The sequence below is a fragment of the Uranotaenia lowii genome, chromosome 3 (genome assembly GCF_029784155.1).
Source record: "Uranotaenia lowii strain MFRU-FL chromosome 3, ASM2978415v1, whole genome shotgun sequence".
In the NCBI taxonomy this organism is placed as follows: domain Eukaryota; kingdom Metazoa; phylum Arthropoda; class Insecta; order Diptera; family Culicidae; genus Uranotaenia; species Uranotaenia lowii.
Window position 1 is genome coordinate 350972706 of NC_073693.1, and position 18494 is coordinate 350991199.

At 33.7% G+C, this 18494-nt stretch overlaps 1 protein-coding gene across 2 annotated transcripts in view; it reads left to right on the forward strand.

Annotated features, from left to right (window-relative positions):
* LOC129751179 (KH domain-containing, RNA-binding, signal transduction-associated protein 2) overlaps window positions 1-18494 on the forward strand; it is a 312313-nt gene that overhangs the window by 204128 nt on the left and 89691 nt on the right. For both annotated transcript variants that reach the window (XM_055746533.1, XM_055746532.1), the window contains exons 4-5: window positions 3997-4113; window positions 4366-4512. In XM_055746533.1, the coding sequence (XP_055602508.1) occupies window positions 3997-4113; window positions 4366-4512 (264 nt within the window). The remainder of the gene's footprint in view (window positions 1-3996; window positions 4114-4365; window positions 4513-18494) is intronic.

An 18494-nucleotide genomic window follows, 5' to 3' on the forward strand; every position in this document is an offset into this window, starting at 1 on the left:
TTGACATTTTTGACATTTTTGACATTTTTGACATTTTTGACATTTTTGACATTTTTGACATTTTCGACATTTTTGACATTTTTGACATTTTGACATTTTTGACATTTTTGACATTTTTGACATTTTTGACATTTTTGACATTTTTGACATTTTTGACATTTTTGACATTTTTGACATTTTTGACATTTTTGACATTTTTGACATTTTTGACATTTTTGACATTTTTGACAATTTTGACATTTTTGACATTTTTGACATTTTTGACATTTTTGACATTTTTGACATTTTTGACATTTTTGACATTTTTGACATTTTTGACATTTTTGACATTTTTGATATTTTTGACATTTTTGACATTTTTGACATTTTTGACATTTTTGACATTTTTGACATTTTTGACATTTTTGACATTTTTGTTTTTTTTACATTTTTGACATTTTTGACATTTTTGACATTTTTGACATTTTTGACATTTTTGACATTTTTGACATTTTTGACATTTTTGACATTTTTGACATTTTTGACATTTTTGACATTTTTGACATTTTTGACATTTTTGACATTTTTGACATTTTCGACGTTTTTGACATTTTTGACATTTTTGACATTTTTGACATTTTTGACATTTTTGACATTTTTGACATTTTTTACATTTTTGACATTTTTGACATTTTTGACATTTTTGACATTTTTGACATTTTTGACATTTTTGACATTTTTGACATTTTTGACATTTTTGACATTTTTGACATTTTTGACATTTTTGACATTGTTGATATTCTTGACATTTTTGACATTTTTGACATTTTTGACATTTTTGACATTTTTGATATTTTTAACATTTTTGACATTTTTGACATTTTTGACATTTTTGACATTTTTGACATTTTTGACATTTTTGACATTTCTGACATTTTTGACATTTTTAGCGTTTTTGACATTTTTGACGTTTTTGACATTGTTGTCATTTGTGTCATTTTTGACATTTTTGATATTTTTGACATTTTTGACATTTTTGACATTTTTGACATTTTTGACATTTTTGACATTTTTGACATTTTTGACATTTTTGACATTTTTGACAATTTTGACATTTTTGACATTTTTGACATTTTTGACATTTTTGACATTTTTGACATTTTTGACATTTTTGACATTTTTGACATTTTTGACATTTTTGACATTTTTGACATTTTTGACATTTTTGACATTTTTGACATTTTTGACATTTTTGACATTTTTGACATTTTTGACATTTTTGACACTTTTGACATTTTTGACATTTTTTCTAAATTTTTAAAATTGTTGACATTTTTATAATTTTAAGCATTTTTGACATATTTGACATTTTTGACGTTTTTGACATTTCCGACCGTTTTGTCATGTTTGACATTTTTAACATTTTTGATATTTTTGACATTTTTGACATTGCTTACATTCTGTACATTTCTTACATGCTTGACATTTTTGACATTTTGAATGTTCTAAAATTTTTGACATTTTTGACATTTTTTAATTTTGTCATTTTTGCATTTTGCATTTTTGACATGTATATGACAATATATTTGTATGTATATTTTCAAATATGATTCACGAGAAGTGCGAGAAAAAATATTTTCTAGGATTCGTTCCTAGACCAGACTGTTCCAAAATTTTATATTAAATCTGGACAATCTGGCAACCTTATCATAGCCGCTCTGAAATACAAAGAAAATAGTAGTTTAATATAGTCTGGATAAATATATCATGGTCAACCAAAAGTTTGTCTAATTAATTTCAATTGAATATGATGAAATGACGTAAGAATTGAAGATGAATTTTCAGCATCAACTCATACTAATAAAAGCACAAACCCAGGTTTTCCAAACTAGGACAGCAAAACAATTTCCTTCGTTCCCCGAGGGGCTCCAAAACCATAACCGTAAACTTATATCTCGTTAAACGATGAACTACCCTGAAGTGATGCTGGCCACAATTTTAGCTTAATTAAAACCGTTCGTTCGAATTGTTTAACTTGTTTTTTTTTTGTTTTTGTTGTTTTTATGACATCTCCACGCTGGTTCTGTTCCGCTTTTTCATATTATTTCCTCGAACGACTTCAAACTCGTCTCATTACTCGTCTTTCATTGCTCATATAAACTCATTTTGTCACTCTCATTCCATTCTACACATATCATGGGATGGCTGGGAAAATTGGTTCTCCCACTCCATTCTTCAACTACAAAAACGAACGTTGAGAATGAAAAGTCATCGCCATCGCCATCATCATCATCGTGGTCGTCATCAACGACAAAGCTCAACTTGTCTTTTCCGCTTTTTTCTTGGGTGAGGAGAGCTGTTGAATGTCAGGCTTTTCTTTTTCGAATCACCCAAACCCCCTGATGAAAAACTCCTCAAACATGTGTAGTACAATGTAGAAGACGACGACAACGCAACATGTATGTATGATTCCAACTAACTCTACCGGAAAATAACCGCATGGCCTGTCATTGCATACAGACGAGATGGATGCCGTTGTTGTCTTTTCTAGATTTTTGCTTTTCTTTTTCGTTGTCGTCTCTGGAATTAATTGTAGCAGTTTTTTTCCACTTGAAACGTGTCACGAAAAACAGAGGAAACCTCGATTGTAATTGAGTTGTTCTTCAAAGTGATCTGTTAAATGCTTAAGTTTAAGTGAGGGAATAATTTTTTAAGTTGTAATAAAGTAAAAGAAAGATTCATTGCCTTAAAAAAACTATAAATAGATTGAAAATGACTGAAATTTGTAAATTTGAAACCCAAATCAGCAAAATGAGACGAAACTGAAAAAAAAATTACACTAGAAGAATTGTCAAAAGCAACACAAACTAAAAATGAAAGACAAAATTGAATCATCAAATTTTAAAAATTCTCAAAATTGTCAAAATTGTCAAAATTGTCAAAATTGTCAAAATTGTCAAAATTGTCAAAATTGTCAAAATTGTCAAAATTGTCAAAATTGTCAAAATTGTCAAAATTGTCAAAATTGTCAAAATTGTCAAAATTGTCAAAATTGTCAAAATTGTCAAAATTGTCAAAATTGTCAAAATTGTCAAAATTGTCAAAATTGTCAAAATTGTCAAAATTGTCAAAATTGTCAAAATTGTCAAAATTGTCAAAATTGTCCAAATTGTCAAAATTGTCAAAATTGTCAAAATTGTCAAAATTGTTAAAATTGTCAAAATTGTCAAAATTGTCAAAATTGTCAAAATTGTCAAAATTGTCAAAATTGTCAAAATTGTCAAAATTGTCAAAATTGTCAAAATTGTCAAAATTGTCAAAATTGTCAAAATTGTCAAAATTGTCAAAATTGTCAAAATTGTCAAAATTGTCAAAATTGTCAAAATTGTCAAAATTGTCAAAATTGTCAAAATTGTCAAAATTGTCAAAATTGTCAAAATTGTCAAAATTGTCAAAATTGTCAAAATTGTCAAAATTGTCAAAATTGTCAAAATTGTCAAAATTGTCAAAATTGTCAAAATTGTCAAAATTGTCAAAATTGTCAAAATTTACCTTGATGATTGTAAGATAAAAACATATTTTCACATTGATTGATTTCACTTAAACGAGGCATTGCCCAAACTGGCCAATTTCAACATTGACGGTATCCAAGATTTCCGGAAACTTTTATCTAATTTTGTCAAATGCAGATCTCGAAACTTTACTTCAACTGGCGAAACTTTCCATCCCGAATTCAAGCGGGCAGCTTTTGGTTTCCCGGAAAAAGTTATTGAAGAGCTGAAGAACTCCGAAACAAACTTTTCACGTTCCAATGCATCACTGCCATCGCTACTTATCGCTTCCATCTATATCATCGCTCTCCAGTTATGTAGCGATGTTGTATTAGGTTTCCCAAAAACCCGGGGAAAAACTGAACAACATCCCTCATTCCTGCCTTCATATTTTCTCATCCAGTCAAACCATCTTCAAAGATTTTAATATTTCGTTTGTGTTCTCGTTTTCTCCCATATTTTGCAGTTCAACTTTGTCGGCAAACTACTTGGCCCGAAAGGAAATTCGCTGAAGCGGCTCCAGGAAGAAACAATGTGCAAAATGGCTGTCCTCGGCAAAGGCTCGATGCGGGATCGTAAGAAGGTTTGTGGCCAACCTGAAAATCCACACAACCACCCACTTTTGCCACCCACCACCCACCCAATCGCGCAAACGACAAAAGTGAGCGACTTTCACCCACTTTTGTATTATTTGCGCCGTGGTGTGGTTGTACTACTTGAGATACTTTATTTGCTTCCCTTTTTCTTTTCATTTCTTTCATCACGTGCTGCACGTGGGGTCCTTTCATCGACAACAACAACCCACCATTCTACGGAAACACGAAAAACATCCAAGGAAGAAGAGCTGCGACTGAGTGGCGACCCACGGTACGCACATCTGTCGGAGGATCTGCACGTGGAAATATCCACCTACACTGCCCCGGCCGAGGCCCACGCACGGATCGCCTACGCCCTCGCCGAAGTTCGGAGGTTTCTCGTTCCGGTGAGTCTGACTGTCTGGATGTGTCTGTGTCTCATTCTGTGGTGGGACTGTCCTTGAGAGGGACTTTTCATTTACATTGTGCTTACGGAATCGATATTATCTCTAGTATTGGCACATTCATTCCATTGATGCTTTGATGGGTGAAAATCTGACCGAGTCAGCGATTTGTTCGTGAGATTTGATGGAAAATATTGACATTTAGAAGTTCAAGATCATATATTACCAATAATTTTATTTTTTGATTCAAATAAACGCATTCAAGAGGACGAAAAACCAAGTTGGTTAAAATCCTCTGAAAATAAACAAAGTAGATAAGAATAGAAAAAAATCATATGAATGATAAGCGCTTCAACCTAAAAATACATTACATAGATACATAAAAACTGTTATTCAATTTATGAAATTATCCGTTTTATGAGTTTTCACGACCATCTCCAAAAGCTTCCAAAAGCTTCCAAACGCTGCCCACGAAAATTTGTATTGAATTTTCAATGCTTTAAGCACCGAGCATAAATTTTGTAATTCGAATTGGCTTCAGCTTCTCTTGTGGCACTCTACACTGCTGGCCAAAATTTGGGATCACCCCCTTCAAATCATGAAAATTGTAATCAGCCATACCTATGCCATCTTATGACATTTTGGAATTCTTTTGAATCCATTCAAGAGATCGTGAACAACACCTTCTTGTATGTTTTTGATAAAATGTAAATACTTATTGAGCTTATATGAATTTAATTTAGCTTAAAGTTGGGATTTTCCCAAAACTGGACTTGAAATTCAAACCCGATCATCTCAAGGTGCGGTGGACCAATATTCAAAATTCAAGTTGCATTCGAATCCTGTTTTCAAACATATCAAAGCGCATTTGTTTTATTTTGTGCGAAAATTTTGCAATGTACTTAAAATATCAAAAATCGCTACTTAAGCCATCGTCCAAAAGTTTGGAATCAGTCATCTAAAACATTCATTTTTATTTCACGCGTATTTCTGTTATCAAACAACGTATTTTTTGTCTGTTAAGCTGATTTGGGAGCAAATGAGTTTAGCATGCTTTATGGATATTTAGTTAAAAATCTCAAAATCCAAACTTTCAAATAAGCTAAACCAATCTGCAATAACTAGTAAAGCAACTAAGTTATGGTCAAGACAAATTTGCATGTTTTTGTAACGGTCGTGCTATTTGATGAAAATCATCAGAAAATTGAACATTAGCTAAGGTTTAATGAAGCAGTCCTCAAAAATCAATTTCAACTAAATATCCATAAAGATAGTTCCACTCATTAGCATTAAAATCAGCTTATCAGTTAAACAATACGTTGATTGATAACAGAGATACGCATGAAATAAATTTGCATGTTTTAGAAGACCAATTCAGCACTTTTGGCCGTTACATCATACTGTGGGGTGATCCCAAACTTTTGGACGATGACTCAAGTAGCTTTTTTATATGTATATTATGGAAACAGGATTCGAATGCAACTCGAATTTTGAATATTGGTCCACCACACCTTGAGATGATCGGGTTTGAATTTCTTGTTCAGTTTTTGGAAAATGTCCCAACTTTTAGCTAAATTTAAGTCATAGAAACTCAATTTTAAAATTTTGTCAAAAAAAGACGAAAAGGTTTTGCTCACGATCTCTTGAATGAGTTTAAAAGAATTCCAAAATGTCATAAGATGGCAGATGTATGGCTGATCAAAATTTTTCAGGGGGTGAGATCCTAAACCTTTTGGACGGCAGTGTACATTTAAATCACAGACCCTACACATATATTTTTTAAATTATACTTTTTTTTTTGTCGTAACTCAATATTAAATAAAAATAAAAATTTTATTCCATTCAGAATTTCCTGGGCCTTTTTTATGTTTTTGTTATCAGAAATAAAATTTAAGTTGTAGTCTAGTTCTTACTAAATTTAAAATTCAATTTAGAATAGAAAACGAATTATAAATTAGTGTTTTAGTTAGAATTCCATTCCATAATTTCCAAGTAGTGTTTTTTTTGTTATTCCAGGAGTCTATCTTTTACACGAAGTAGAAACGTGCTCTTCAAATTTAATCCTCTGTTTTGACTAAAGGTATTGAAATAGCAATTTTAGTGGTTGCAAAGTTGAAATTAGCAAAAAATGAACAAAAGCGTTGTTCTCAAAAAAGATTTCAAACCGTTTGCTTCATTTAAAATTTCTGATGAATTCTTATATTGACTTGAATTGTGTACTTTCATATTCAAGCAGATTATCTCGAATTTTGCAAAACCTATTTTAGTTAAATCTGATTTTTGGTTCCAAATCAAATGTTCTGATAACGTTTTAGGTACATTTCGTACCTTTAAGTTCTCAATTTTTTCAAAGAAGACTCAAACGAACGCAATTGAAAATATCATAACTTTTTTTTCGAATCTAATACAACGCTTACCAATACCTCAGGTTAAATGGCATGAAATAATATTTATTCCATGTAAACTTATCTCAGGAGTTCAAATTTCACCTCAGATTTAACCAGAAACATTTGAGTGATATGTTATATGCTCTTTACAACCCAAAATGAAAACTGTTTTAGGAAACTTTCTAATAATATGTATGTGAAAGTTTCATGAATATTTAGAAAGTGTTACATGGGTCAGAAGCGTTTTAAATGAGCAATCTTTTATATAATCCACTATTTTGGTAAATTAATTGATTGAAAAGCTGTGTGTTTGCATGTCTCCGGTATACATTAGTCAAACGATCTAATTTTTTTAAAGTTGATGATTTCATACATCTTCATACATACATCTTAAGCTACAATTTGATGTTAACTTTGCTAAAATCGATCCACATTTTAGTATAAGATTACCAGAATGCTATCAACACGTACTCCCGTCGACCAAAAATGGGCCACTTTATTTTAAAACCTGGCATAAGTAATCCAGGGATTTGATTCCAAAATCGTCAACCAAAAATCTGGGTAATATCCGAGCAAATTTGGCCAAAACCCAAGAATTACTCAACACAAATCAATATTTTTTTTCATCATGACTCATCAGCAGTATTAAATCGTATTCTAGGCTTCTAAATACCATTCATAATTATTTTCATAAAAGTTGCACAAAAAATTTCGATGTTTATAACACAACCTGTTTTTTTAGTTTTGGCCAATAAAGTGGAAAAAACTTCGGGTTTTTTCAGTAGAATTCGGGCAACCAGGCCAGGTCGGACTTTTGTTTGAGGGGCTAACGGATCACTATAAATGATCTTCTTATCTGTAAATGGTCCAATTAGAGATATTTCAAGTATTTAAAAACCTTTCTGCTCATTTTATCAAATTGCAATGACTGAAAATCTCATGTTGTCAAGACATTTAAGAAAAATAGCTAATTTGTGGGTAATAAACACCTCACTGAAATGTCTCCGGTTGATTCCGAGGGCAGAATCGAAATTCACGTTAAATTGCTTCTGATTCTTTAACTTGTGGGTTTTTTGGGGTTTCGGGGTAAATTTTTCCCATTTTGCAACGGCTTGCTAACGGAACTTGAATCTGTTATCTTCGTATTTTCATTTTCACCTTCGAAAATTAAATGATTTCTTATTAGTTTTCAAAATCTTAAATTGTAGCGAATGTTCCATTTCCAACTGTTGGAACAAAAACAAATCAGTGTAGTCAAGTGCTTTCCAAATTCACTTCAATGCAACTTCAATCAGTTGTTATGAAGAATATCGAATCAAAATATTGAAATTTTTAGCTTATTATCCATTTGAAAAACAATTTAGAACCAGATCTGACACATAGTTCTCAATAGTAATATCAGGGTTTTAATTTTGCTTGTACCAACTTCAGTTAAAACTTAAATAATCTATCTGTGGAAAAGCGATACACAGATGTTCGTATTTTCATTTTTTTGGGTGTTCAGGGGTGCCAAGTGCATTGATATTTGAAAAATCAATATATTTTTTTAATTGCATTGTTATTAAAAAACCTTTTCGTGAGTACTGATAATTTGCAACATTCCCGTAGATTTCAGTTCGAATGGGAAATTAAACGCATCATTTATCTGAACGAAATATTAACTTACTGTATTGCACACTTAAACGATGGGTCGAATTATATGGATATGTTTAAAATAATCAGAGCATGTAGACGATTATTTTTAAAGTCAACAAATTTTCTTGTTTGTAACAGAGAATGATTTGGCATTCCATAGGAAGTTAGAAACAACTATTTTTTAATCCACCAAGCAGTACATGAAAATATATTTCTAAAGTTTTAAATTCACCTTGAAAAATCACTAGCAAGAGATGGCTTATCTTCATCCATTTAGGTACGCCCCGGAATGGAATCAAACGTTTAGTTTCAAAAATGTTATAATTAGTTTAAAACAAGTAAATACTGATTTTAGTAACGCAGATCGCATCACTGATGAGGCCGCTAGCAAATCAAAATTTGAGGTTAAGGCTGAGGCCAATTTTTCGCCAATACTATCGTCCGCATATACCCTTATAGCCGTTATCAATAACATTATCTGCTGATATATTTTTACAGAATGCCATCAATTTTGTTCAATTTTTTTATTATATTAATGAACTATAGAAATTTGAATTTGGCTTTTTCAGTCTTGGATGTAGATCAAACAACGATTGTTTTTGTTGAACAGCAATCAATGAACATTCCCTTGGAAAAGACCAACAAAACTGGTCGAAACATCGGGTATTTTAAAAAACAATCGTTGTTTTATCAACATTCAAGACCGAAAAAGCCAAATAAAAGTTTCTTTATATCATTCACGGTCGAAAACATAAATCTAATATTTATGAACAATAGATAAAAAAAAACAAAAATTTTAGTTTAACGATTTTGTTTGGAAAGCATTATTGTCAATTTTAGCATTTTTTTTTAATATAAATTCGTTCATTTTATGAAGGAAAAATTCTGGGATAAATATTTTTTAGCTTGAACTCATGGTCAACGGCACAAAACGCAAGTTTTCTACTAACTGAACATTACCTCAAGCCCCAACATTGCAACATCCACTGTTCTGCAATTTTCATCAAAAATCGAGAAAATAATGAAGAAAAAAATATTAATGTCTGTATCATGTTTTCGTTGAATAGTTTCATTTTGATTGTGTGCAACAGAATAATCATTTTTTACTGACTTTTGAGTCAAAAGGAAAAACATTGCAACTTTTTTGGATTAAATTTCACAAAGCTGTCAGTCGTGTCGAGATTATATGTAACAATTACACGTGAAATAAGCTACTTGTGCTTTCTTAAATACATAACTTTCGAATAATATGCACAAATTTGTGTCTTTTTATCTTTAAATGGCTTCATGGCTTCACCTGAAAAAAAAAATAAGAGACTCTTTAAAAATTGGTTTGATTTTTTTAAATTTATTTTTTAAATTAATTTCTTATTGATAATATTTTTCAATTTTGGCATAACAAGTTTTATTGTAGCTTTTACACGAGAAACGGGATTTTACAGAAAAACAAATCTTCCATCCTAGCGTAGTTCATATGCTCAAGTACATGATCTTGATTATCATTAATGTTGTAAAATGCTTTGTAGCTTTCAAACAATTTTCTGGATTGTTTAAAATTTTAATTTTACTAGAGTTTATTATTGAGGTTGTTGAGTAGAGTGTCCATTTCTCGGCCATTTTTCCGTTCCCGGGAATCGGGAAATCTGGTGTGCTGTTTCCCGGAAATTCCCGGGATCCCGGGAAATATTCAAAAACATGTGAAATATGTGCATACAAGCCAATAATTTGTTCAATATGTACTCTTCGTAAAGTTTTTTTTCTCTAATTATAGACACTTACCACGTTTGTGGCGTTCGTGTCTGAATCTTCGTAAAGTGTTTTTAGCATATATTTAATCAAATACATCAAACTATTTTCAACAATGATAAATTATAAACATTTAAGCAAACTATAAAATAACCTGAGTAAGTCAATGAAGATAACTTTTTCCCAAAAGATATGGTGAAAATAAGAAAAGGGGATCAAATATCCCCACTCTCCCCTACATATTTGCTCTTCAAATGAAAAAAAAAAACGAAGTATTCTCCATTTTTAAATTTCTAAATTACTGCGCGATTTTTCATATATTTTTCGAAGTGTTGTGGGTTTTCGTTCTATGAAAACGGTTTGAAAATATATATTATCTTTTTAAAGTTATCTGTTTGAATAAAAAATGCACCAAATGGCTGCAAAATGTCTACTGCCACAGGAATCGGCATATTTCCAATGAGTTTTGAATGACTACATTTTCAAAAAGAACAATAAGAATAGTTAGGCTATCATGCTTTTCCAGAGACATATTTTCATATATGTCGGGAGATCCCGGGAATTAAAATATGATTCCCGAGAATCGGGAATTCCCGAATTTTTCAAATTCCCGGGAATTCCCGAACGGGAAATCCCGGGATGGACACTCTATTGTTGAGTGCAATAAAAAAAAAAGACAATTAACAAAACAATTGATCCTTGCAACATAAATTCAAAGAAACTTTTTATTCTGTTTATAGAAACTAAGGATCAAATTAAAAAATTTATGTTTTCTGGTAATAACGACTTTAATAAAAATTAATCAATTTAAAATAAAAGGAAAACTCTTTGAATAGAAAAAAAATAATTATTTTATTCCAAAAATTAAACTGATACCGTAGAACGGGGTAACATTGTTCACTGGGGTAGTTTTGATCAACATGAAATTTTACCACATAATCATCAATAACTAAGTCTTGACTTAAAAAATTTAAAAACTTTTTTCTACGATTAAAATCCAATAAGTTCAGTTTCAAATTGGGAAAAACTTGGATTGTTTTTGAAAATTTCCAATGTAAGTAAAAATGTAATTTCATAATCTTGAAATATCTATTTTTCGAAGGCTCGCAAAACAAACATCCTTCCTGATGAAGTCAAAGTGATCAGAAGCAGCAGGTTCAACTATTTTGCTTTGTAAATGTATAGTTTTGGTATGGTTTTTGTTGTATTTTTAGGTAAATATTTGATTTAAAGAAAAAAATAGGGACACTTTCAAGATTAAGCCAGTCGAGAACAAAATACTAGAAACTATATCAAATGGTAAAGTTTTTAGGAAAAAAATACAATGAGAATAGTGTTAGGGCCTAGGGAATTGAATGAAGACAAAATTATATATTTTTGTAGATAAATTTTTTTAAGTAATGTTAAAAAATTTAGCCCCTTAATTTATGCAGCATCTTTGTCCATCTTACGATTTTAATTGTTATTTGGGCTAAATACATTAATGAACGTGATGTTGTTTTTTTGGACCGTGAAAAATTCTAAACCAAGAAACACCTATATTCAGCATTGTATATCTCAGAATTCACTGAACCAAAAGATAAAAATTTAATATCTTAGAGCCACCGAAAGTGTAGGTTTCAATTATGTAGAGTTTCATGATAAATTTTGTATCATTTGAGATCGTTCCTAACTGCCTTAGCCATTGATAAACTAGCATCTGTAAACATGAGGAAGGTGTTTTGTATCCTTTATGATCTAGGAAACTCGTTAAAACAGTCTTAATAGAGACTAATCAATGTTACTCCAAAGCATCAACTTCTGAACAAAGACGTAATCGATTTTTAAATCTAATTTAAAGAAGTTTTATAAATTTCTGCAACCATGTTTTCCGCTCATAGGAGTCCGGTACTGGTTTTAAAAATATGAAACATGCCACATTCCCCTTAACAGAAAAAAAATAATCGAAAAACATTGAAAAAAGTGATCCATCTTACCCCGGATTAAGGTAGCTGAATTTCCAGAAAAAGTCCAATTTTATCTCAATTACCTAAACTTCAAAACGATGACAATAATCATAAAAGATTATCGATTCAAAATTTTTGCGCTTAGTTCACAATCAGTTAATTGATTCCACGCAAAACTTTCCATTCACACAGCTCTACTCAAATGGGTAAATCGTACCCATTTGTCGATGAACAGCAGAGTTCGATGATCAAACGCTCGTAATCCACGAACACCCCTTCCACCTGGCTGCCCTTTTCCGGGAAAATTAATTATCCCAAAATGGCTAATTACCCTCCAAAACGAGCTTCTCTCTAATCTAATCTTGATGGTTCATCGAATCTGTCAATTACAGGGAAGGTTCTCTCCCCCGCGAGACATCTTGTTCTTGCTCCTTGTGTGTCTTGAATATGTTCCGATCGGCCTAAATACATTATAGATTCTAGAAGCCGATGAAGCGCCAATATTGGCAAATGAGAAAGAGCCTGCCCCCGGATGGCCAGGATATTATCTTGTCATGCCAAAAGGCAACCCCCGACACACACACACATACATACAGAAATATTCTTGGGAGGGACCACACGGTGTCTCTAATTAGTTCATTTTCATCTTCATTACCATCGGCACATGATCGAGAGGCCGACAATCTGGAGTCATGAACAAATTTGCACCTTCTGGTGGAGTTTATTTTATTTTACCTTTTTTATCTAGAATCATTTTCTGCCTCTAACAAGAAGGGAGGACACTTAAATGTCAGACAACACGTGTTCAGATCGTAGAATTTGTTCCTACGAATCGCTGTAGTCTTTCTTGATTCCGGACGCCGCCAGGTTGCTCACCTTTATGCCTGCCAATGACGAAAATGTGGGCGGAGCTAAGAGGAAGACGAGGTTCATTGAAGGTCTGTTGTTGTCGGTAATCCCCAATTCTTCACACCGTCATGCACAATGCCCATCAAAAAGCGATAAATTCGACATAATCTGCCAATGACATGTAATTACTTCACGGGGAAGCAGCTGCCTCTCATTTCCGAGACAAACTTGCTTCCCTTTAATAGGGGCCTTTGAGCAAGATTTTCCCGATAAGAAAATCGGTGTTCAATCCGTTGAGAATTTTCTATAAGAAGGTTTTTTGTCCTATTTAACTAACGAGGTCCTAATGGTTCCCTTTCAACATTACAAATTGCCAATATTTAATATCCATTTAATTAAGTTTTTATTCTATCCCTCTCAAAAGTATCTTAAAATTTTGGAACCACTTGTCCCCTGAGATCGAAAAAGCAGCCCCAAAAATGCTGCTAAATAGCGAAAATCCTGTTCCTTCCAGCCCTCCATGCCCCACAAAAACTGGCGGCAAGACTGATGGTCTCCAAATTGATAACGATTATCAAGATAAATATTTTCACAGCTGGTCGCCTGCTTCCACTGTTACTGCTTAAAGCATCCAACAGAGGAACGGTCTTTTCCCCCTAGAGATGGCTCGCAGCAGGTTTTGGGCAAAAGGCGACTTCCGGTTTTAGTAACGGCGAGAATGGTCACCATTTTGGCTGATTTTGTTGCTTTCGGTAAAGGCAAGCAACAGAGAGCAAGGGTTCTAGAGCCTGAGATGGCTCTCGGACCGAAAAACAGTGGGCCAGTACAGTCTTCTTTCTATAGGAGAAAGGTGGGAGAAATTTTTCGAAAATTTGAATTGTCTTCCAGAATAAAACAGTGAAAATACATTTTTTATGTATATGAAAACTTTCGCGTCCATTTGTTGATTTTCATAAAAAAAAACAATGCACTGTAGAGATGATATGCAGAAATCAAATTTAATGAAAAAAATCTCCTTTTGCTCGCTTTGCAGCTAGGGTATTTCGGGGGAATAGTCATCTGCTAAGGGAAATATTCGAGTATGGGGAATACATAAGCTGAACACCCGAATACATTGCAACATGTGCTTCGAATTTCTATCTTCTACTCATATTCTGTCAATAATATTACTTTTTATTGTTAAAACTATGAAAATATTCGATTTTTTTAAACGCCTTTAAAAGCAACCATTGAAATCATTGGATGTTAAACGCCCCAGTGTAGGCTAATGATGCTTCAAAATAATGGATCAAAACGACTCAAAAACAACAAAATATTTACAGTGAAAATAAATCAATTCTGTTATTTAATACGGAGAAAAGTGAAAAAAAAATATTTTTTTTTCCAAGTTTATCTACTTTACATTTACATAAAAATAAGTGGATTGCGAACATTTCTTAGTGAGAAAATGAAATTTTTTGAAATTTTTGACTTTATTTTCCACTGTGTGGGATTCAACGAAATTTTTCTGCTGCGGTTGGCGACAATTTAAGTTAACCGATTCGATATTCAGTGTACGTTTTACTAAAATCTGATCGAAAGTTACAATTATTATGCATTTTTATGATAATTTAGGACTAAGCAAAGCAGAAGATTAATATACCATTTTGAAAATCGGTCTTATTCATGAAACACTGTACTCCAAAATCTAGAGTTAAACACGTGATTTTGTTAACATCTTTCCGAACAGCACCTTGAGAGGAGGGCGATTTGTCCAAAAATCTATAAGGGCATTTTTATCGGATATTCAAAGTTTAATAAAGCTTCAGTTTAAAATAAAACAACAATTTACTGCACTTTTTCACCGATTGAAAATTTGAAATATTTTTTGAACAGTCAATAAAATCTATGGTGAGGATGTTCTTAGGTGATTACCTTGGCATAAAAGCCAGTTGAAAAGTTGGCAAATCTTTAGAATCAATCAAAATAAAGGCGTTGACGTTCTACCCCGCAAGGTCATTTTGGGCAGAAGTACCCTCAAAACGTTCTAAAATATATTTTATCACTACTGTTTTTCTCAACTTCGAATCGAAGACTTTATATGCCAATAGTTGAAATTAAACAATTATTAGAAAATAAAAAGAACCGAAACACGATTATTAAATAGAATCCCAAAATCTTAAAATTCTTAACAAAAATAGTCTGGAGGTCAAAAAACGTCAAAAATTAAAATATTTTTCAAAATACAGCTTTGTCAAATTATGTCTTATTAATGCAGATTCGTCCATCGAATGTGAACAATACATATTTTGCAGAGTTTGGAGAGCTTAAGGTTTTGAAGCCTGAATGAACCCCAAGACATAAGATAAAAGACCCAAGAAATTTTGGAAGATTTAATCAATAGCTCCAATAAAGCCTCACTATTGTACTTTTTGCGATACAACTTAGCGATGCCAATTTAACGAATATAACGCCGGAAACATACTTGATGCATCCACAGTTTTAAAATCACGTAGAAAATGGTTTCAATCGATTGAGGGTAAAGGGAAAGTGATCCTAAAGTTGGCATGATCCTTTTCTTGACATGCTAAAATGCATTTTGGTGAATTACATGTCAAACATAGGCCTTGAAGACAAAATCAAACATCATAGAAAATCGCGAATGTCAATTTTCTGCATATAATGTGGATAATCCAAACTAAGATTTAATGTTAAAAAATCAAACTCTTAACTGCTAAAATATGATTTTAAAGGGAATGTTTTATAACGGCCCATGCGCTTGATATAACAGGCCACTCATAAAATGCTGAAAAAGTTATGTGACTTTTGATAATGTTTTATAAAATTAAGCTTTTGAAGTAGTTAAGTAAAGAAAAAATATTGGCATAAGTAGAACACACTTTTCTTCAACGAGTTCATTCGTTTTTTTCTCGAAATGTTCATGGAATACCTGACAAATTGGCGATTCGCTTAAAATAATAGAGCATGTTCCCCCAATTGAAATTATGATCTTAAGAAAAAAGCTGAAATGAACCTTCCTTCTTAGTGCATCTGCCATCTCCGGATTAATATTATTATTTATTACAAATCAACGGAACACATATTGGTCCAAATGATGACTTAAAATTAATATAAAAAGAGTACTAAGTCTAATTACAGGGTTTTCAATACACTTAAAACTTTAGTACGGAAAACATCTCTCGAAACGTCGAAATCGAAGTGCTCAGAAAAACGGTTGAATGTTTTCATTACACCGATGATAGCGCTATTAGCTCCATAATTGTTCGAACGAATGGGAACATACAATCGAAGATCTTGATTTCTAAGCCCACGGGGTCGCACACTTAGAGGAATGGCTTCTAGGAGCGTGGGGCAGTCAATTCGCGATGTCAAGAGATCGGCGACGAAGGAAGCTCGTGTTGCGTTTCTGCGGGCTTGAAGAGTGTCAATGTCTATGAGACGGCATCGATGTTCATAGCTTGGCAAGTGAAACGGGTCTTGCCAAGGCAGGTGTCTAAGGGCGAATCGCAGGAAGCGCCGCTGTATAGCCTCGATCCGTTCGGCCCCATTCTGGTAGTAGGGACACCAAACAGCTGATGCATACTCAAGGATAGAGCGAACAATACTGCAATACAAACTTTTCAGGCAATACACATCCTTGAAGTCCTTGGACACTCGAAATAAGAATCCAAGACTTCTCGAGGCTTTGTCGACAACGTAGTTTGTGTGTGTCCTGAATTCCAGCTTCCGGTCTAGAATTACACCCAGATCATTGATGTGTTCTACGCGTGCGATTGGCTCATCTCCGAGGAAGTACTCAGCGGAAAAAGGCTGCCGCTTTCTTGAAAAGCTGATGACTGCACATTTACTGCGATTCAAAGGCAGGCAGTTTATATCACACCAGTGTGCGAAGAGGTTAAATTGATTTTGTAGGAAATCAATATCGTTCTGGCCGTTGATGTTGTAAAATAGCTTTAGGTCATCAGCATAGCATAGCTTTGGACCGTCGAGGAGTGAGAGCGCATCGTTGAAGTAGATTAGGAAGATAATCGGCCCTAAATGGCTTCCCTGAGGCACACCAGAAGAAGCAGAGAATTGTCTGGAGAAAGAGTCCTCCGTGCGAACTGTTAATTTACGTCCTGATAGGTAGCTCCGGAACCAGTCAAGAAGAGTTCCACAGAAACCCAGGCGTTCGAGCTTTCCAATGGCAATATCGTGGTTGACTTTGTCGAATGCCGCAGACAAATCGGTGTAAATAGCGTCGGTTTGAGACTTCGCAGCAAAACTTTCATGCACGTAAGAAGTAAACGTCAGAAGGTTAGTTGTCGTGGAGCGCTTGGGAAAGAATCCGTGTTGATCGTCGGAAAAAATATTCTTACAGGACAAGAAAATCGGATCCAAGACCACCAATTCGAATAGTTTGGCTACTGCGCATAATGCCGAGATTCCCCGGTAGTTGTTGACATCTCTCCTGTTACCTTTTTTATACACCGGAAACATATAAGCCTCCTTCCATAGTGAGGGGAAGATGGCTCTGTCAAGCGAAGCTTGGAAAATAAGCCTAACAGGAGTCAGCAAAACAGGCATAAAACGTTTGATAAAAGTAGCAGGTATTCCGTCCGGACCCGTAGAGAAAGAATTTTTGAGCTTAGCTGCTGCTTTTGAGATGACTGCATCCTCAACCACAATGTTGTTTATAGAGAAGCCCAGTGGCGCAATATTCCTGACTGCACTATCCAGATGTTCAGGGGATGTCGATGCTGTATTATAGATAGACGAGAATTTATCGGCAAAGAGATCACAGATTCCACGATCAGAGTTCGCCGTATTGTCATCCAGAAACATTTGGTTTGGCAGACCAGGTTCGTTCCGTTGACTTTTAACATGTTTCCAGAACGATTTAGGTCTGGACTTGAGATCACGCTGAACTCGAGCTAGATAGTTTTGGTGACAACGTTTGCTGACTTTTTTGTAAACACAATTTAGTCTACGATAAATGTCCTTAGTATAGGAGGATCTTGATTTGTTAAAATTTCTAAGGGCACATCTCTTTGCCGTCTTTAGTCGTCGTAGTTCAGTCGTGAACCAAGGAGTCCGTATATTCTTTTCAGTAGTATGTTTTGGCACGTGACGATCGATAACGTAACTCAAGATGTGCGAGAAGGTTTCGGCCGCAGCGTTGGGATTAAATAAGTCGAGCTCAGATTCCCAATCGATGGAAACCAGGGTACGAGAAATCTCGTCAAAGTCGGCGTTCTTGAAGTCAAGATAGAAGGGTGCTAATTTTGCGACAGGAGCAAGTCTAGTGACATCGAACGAAACCAATAAAGCAGGATGATGGTGTACCGATTTAACGTACGGAGCGGGAGCCGAAACAACGGACGGTACACGAGTCCCATCGCTGGCAAAGCAGAGATCCAACATACGACCGTTTTCGTTTGTC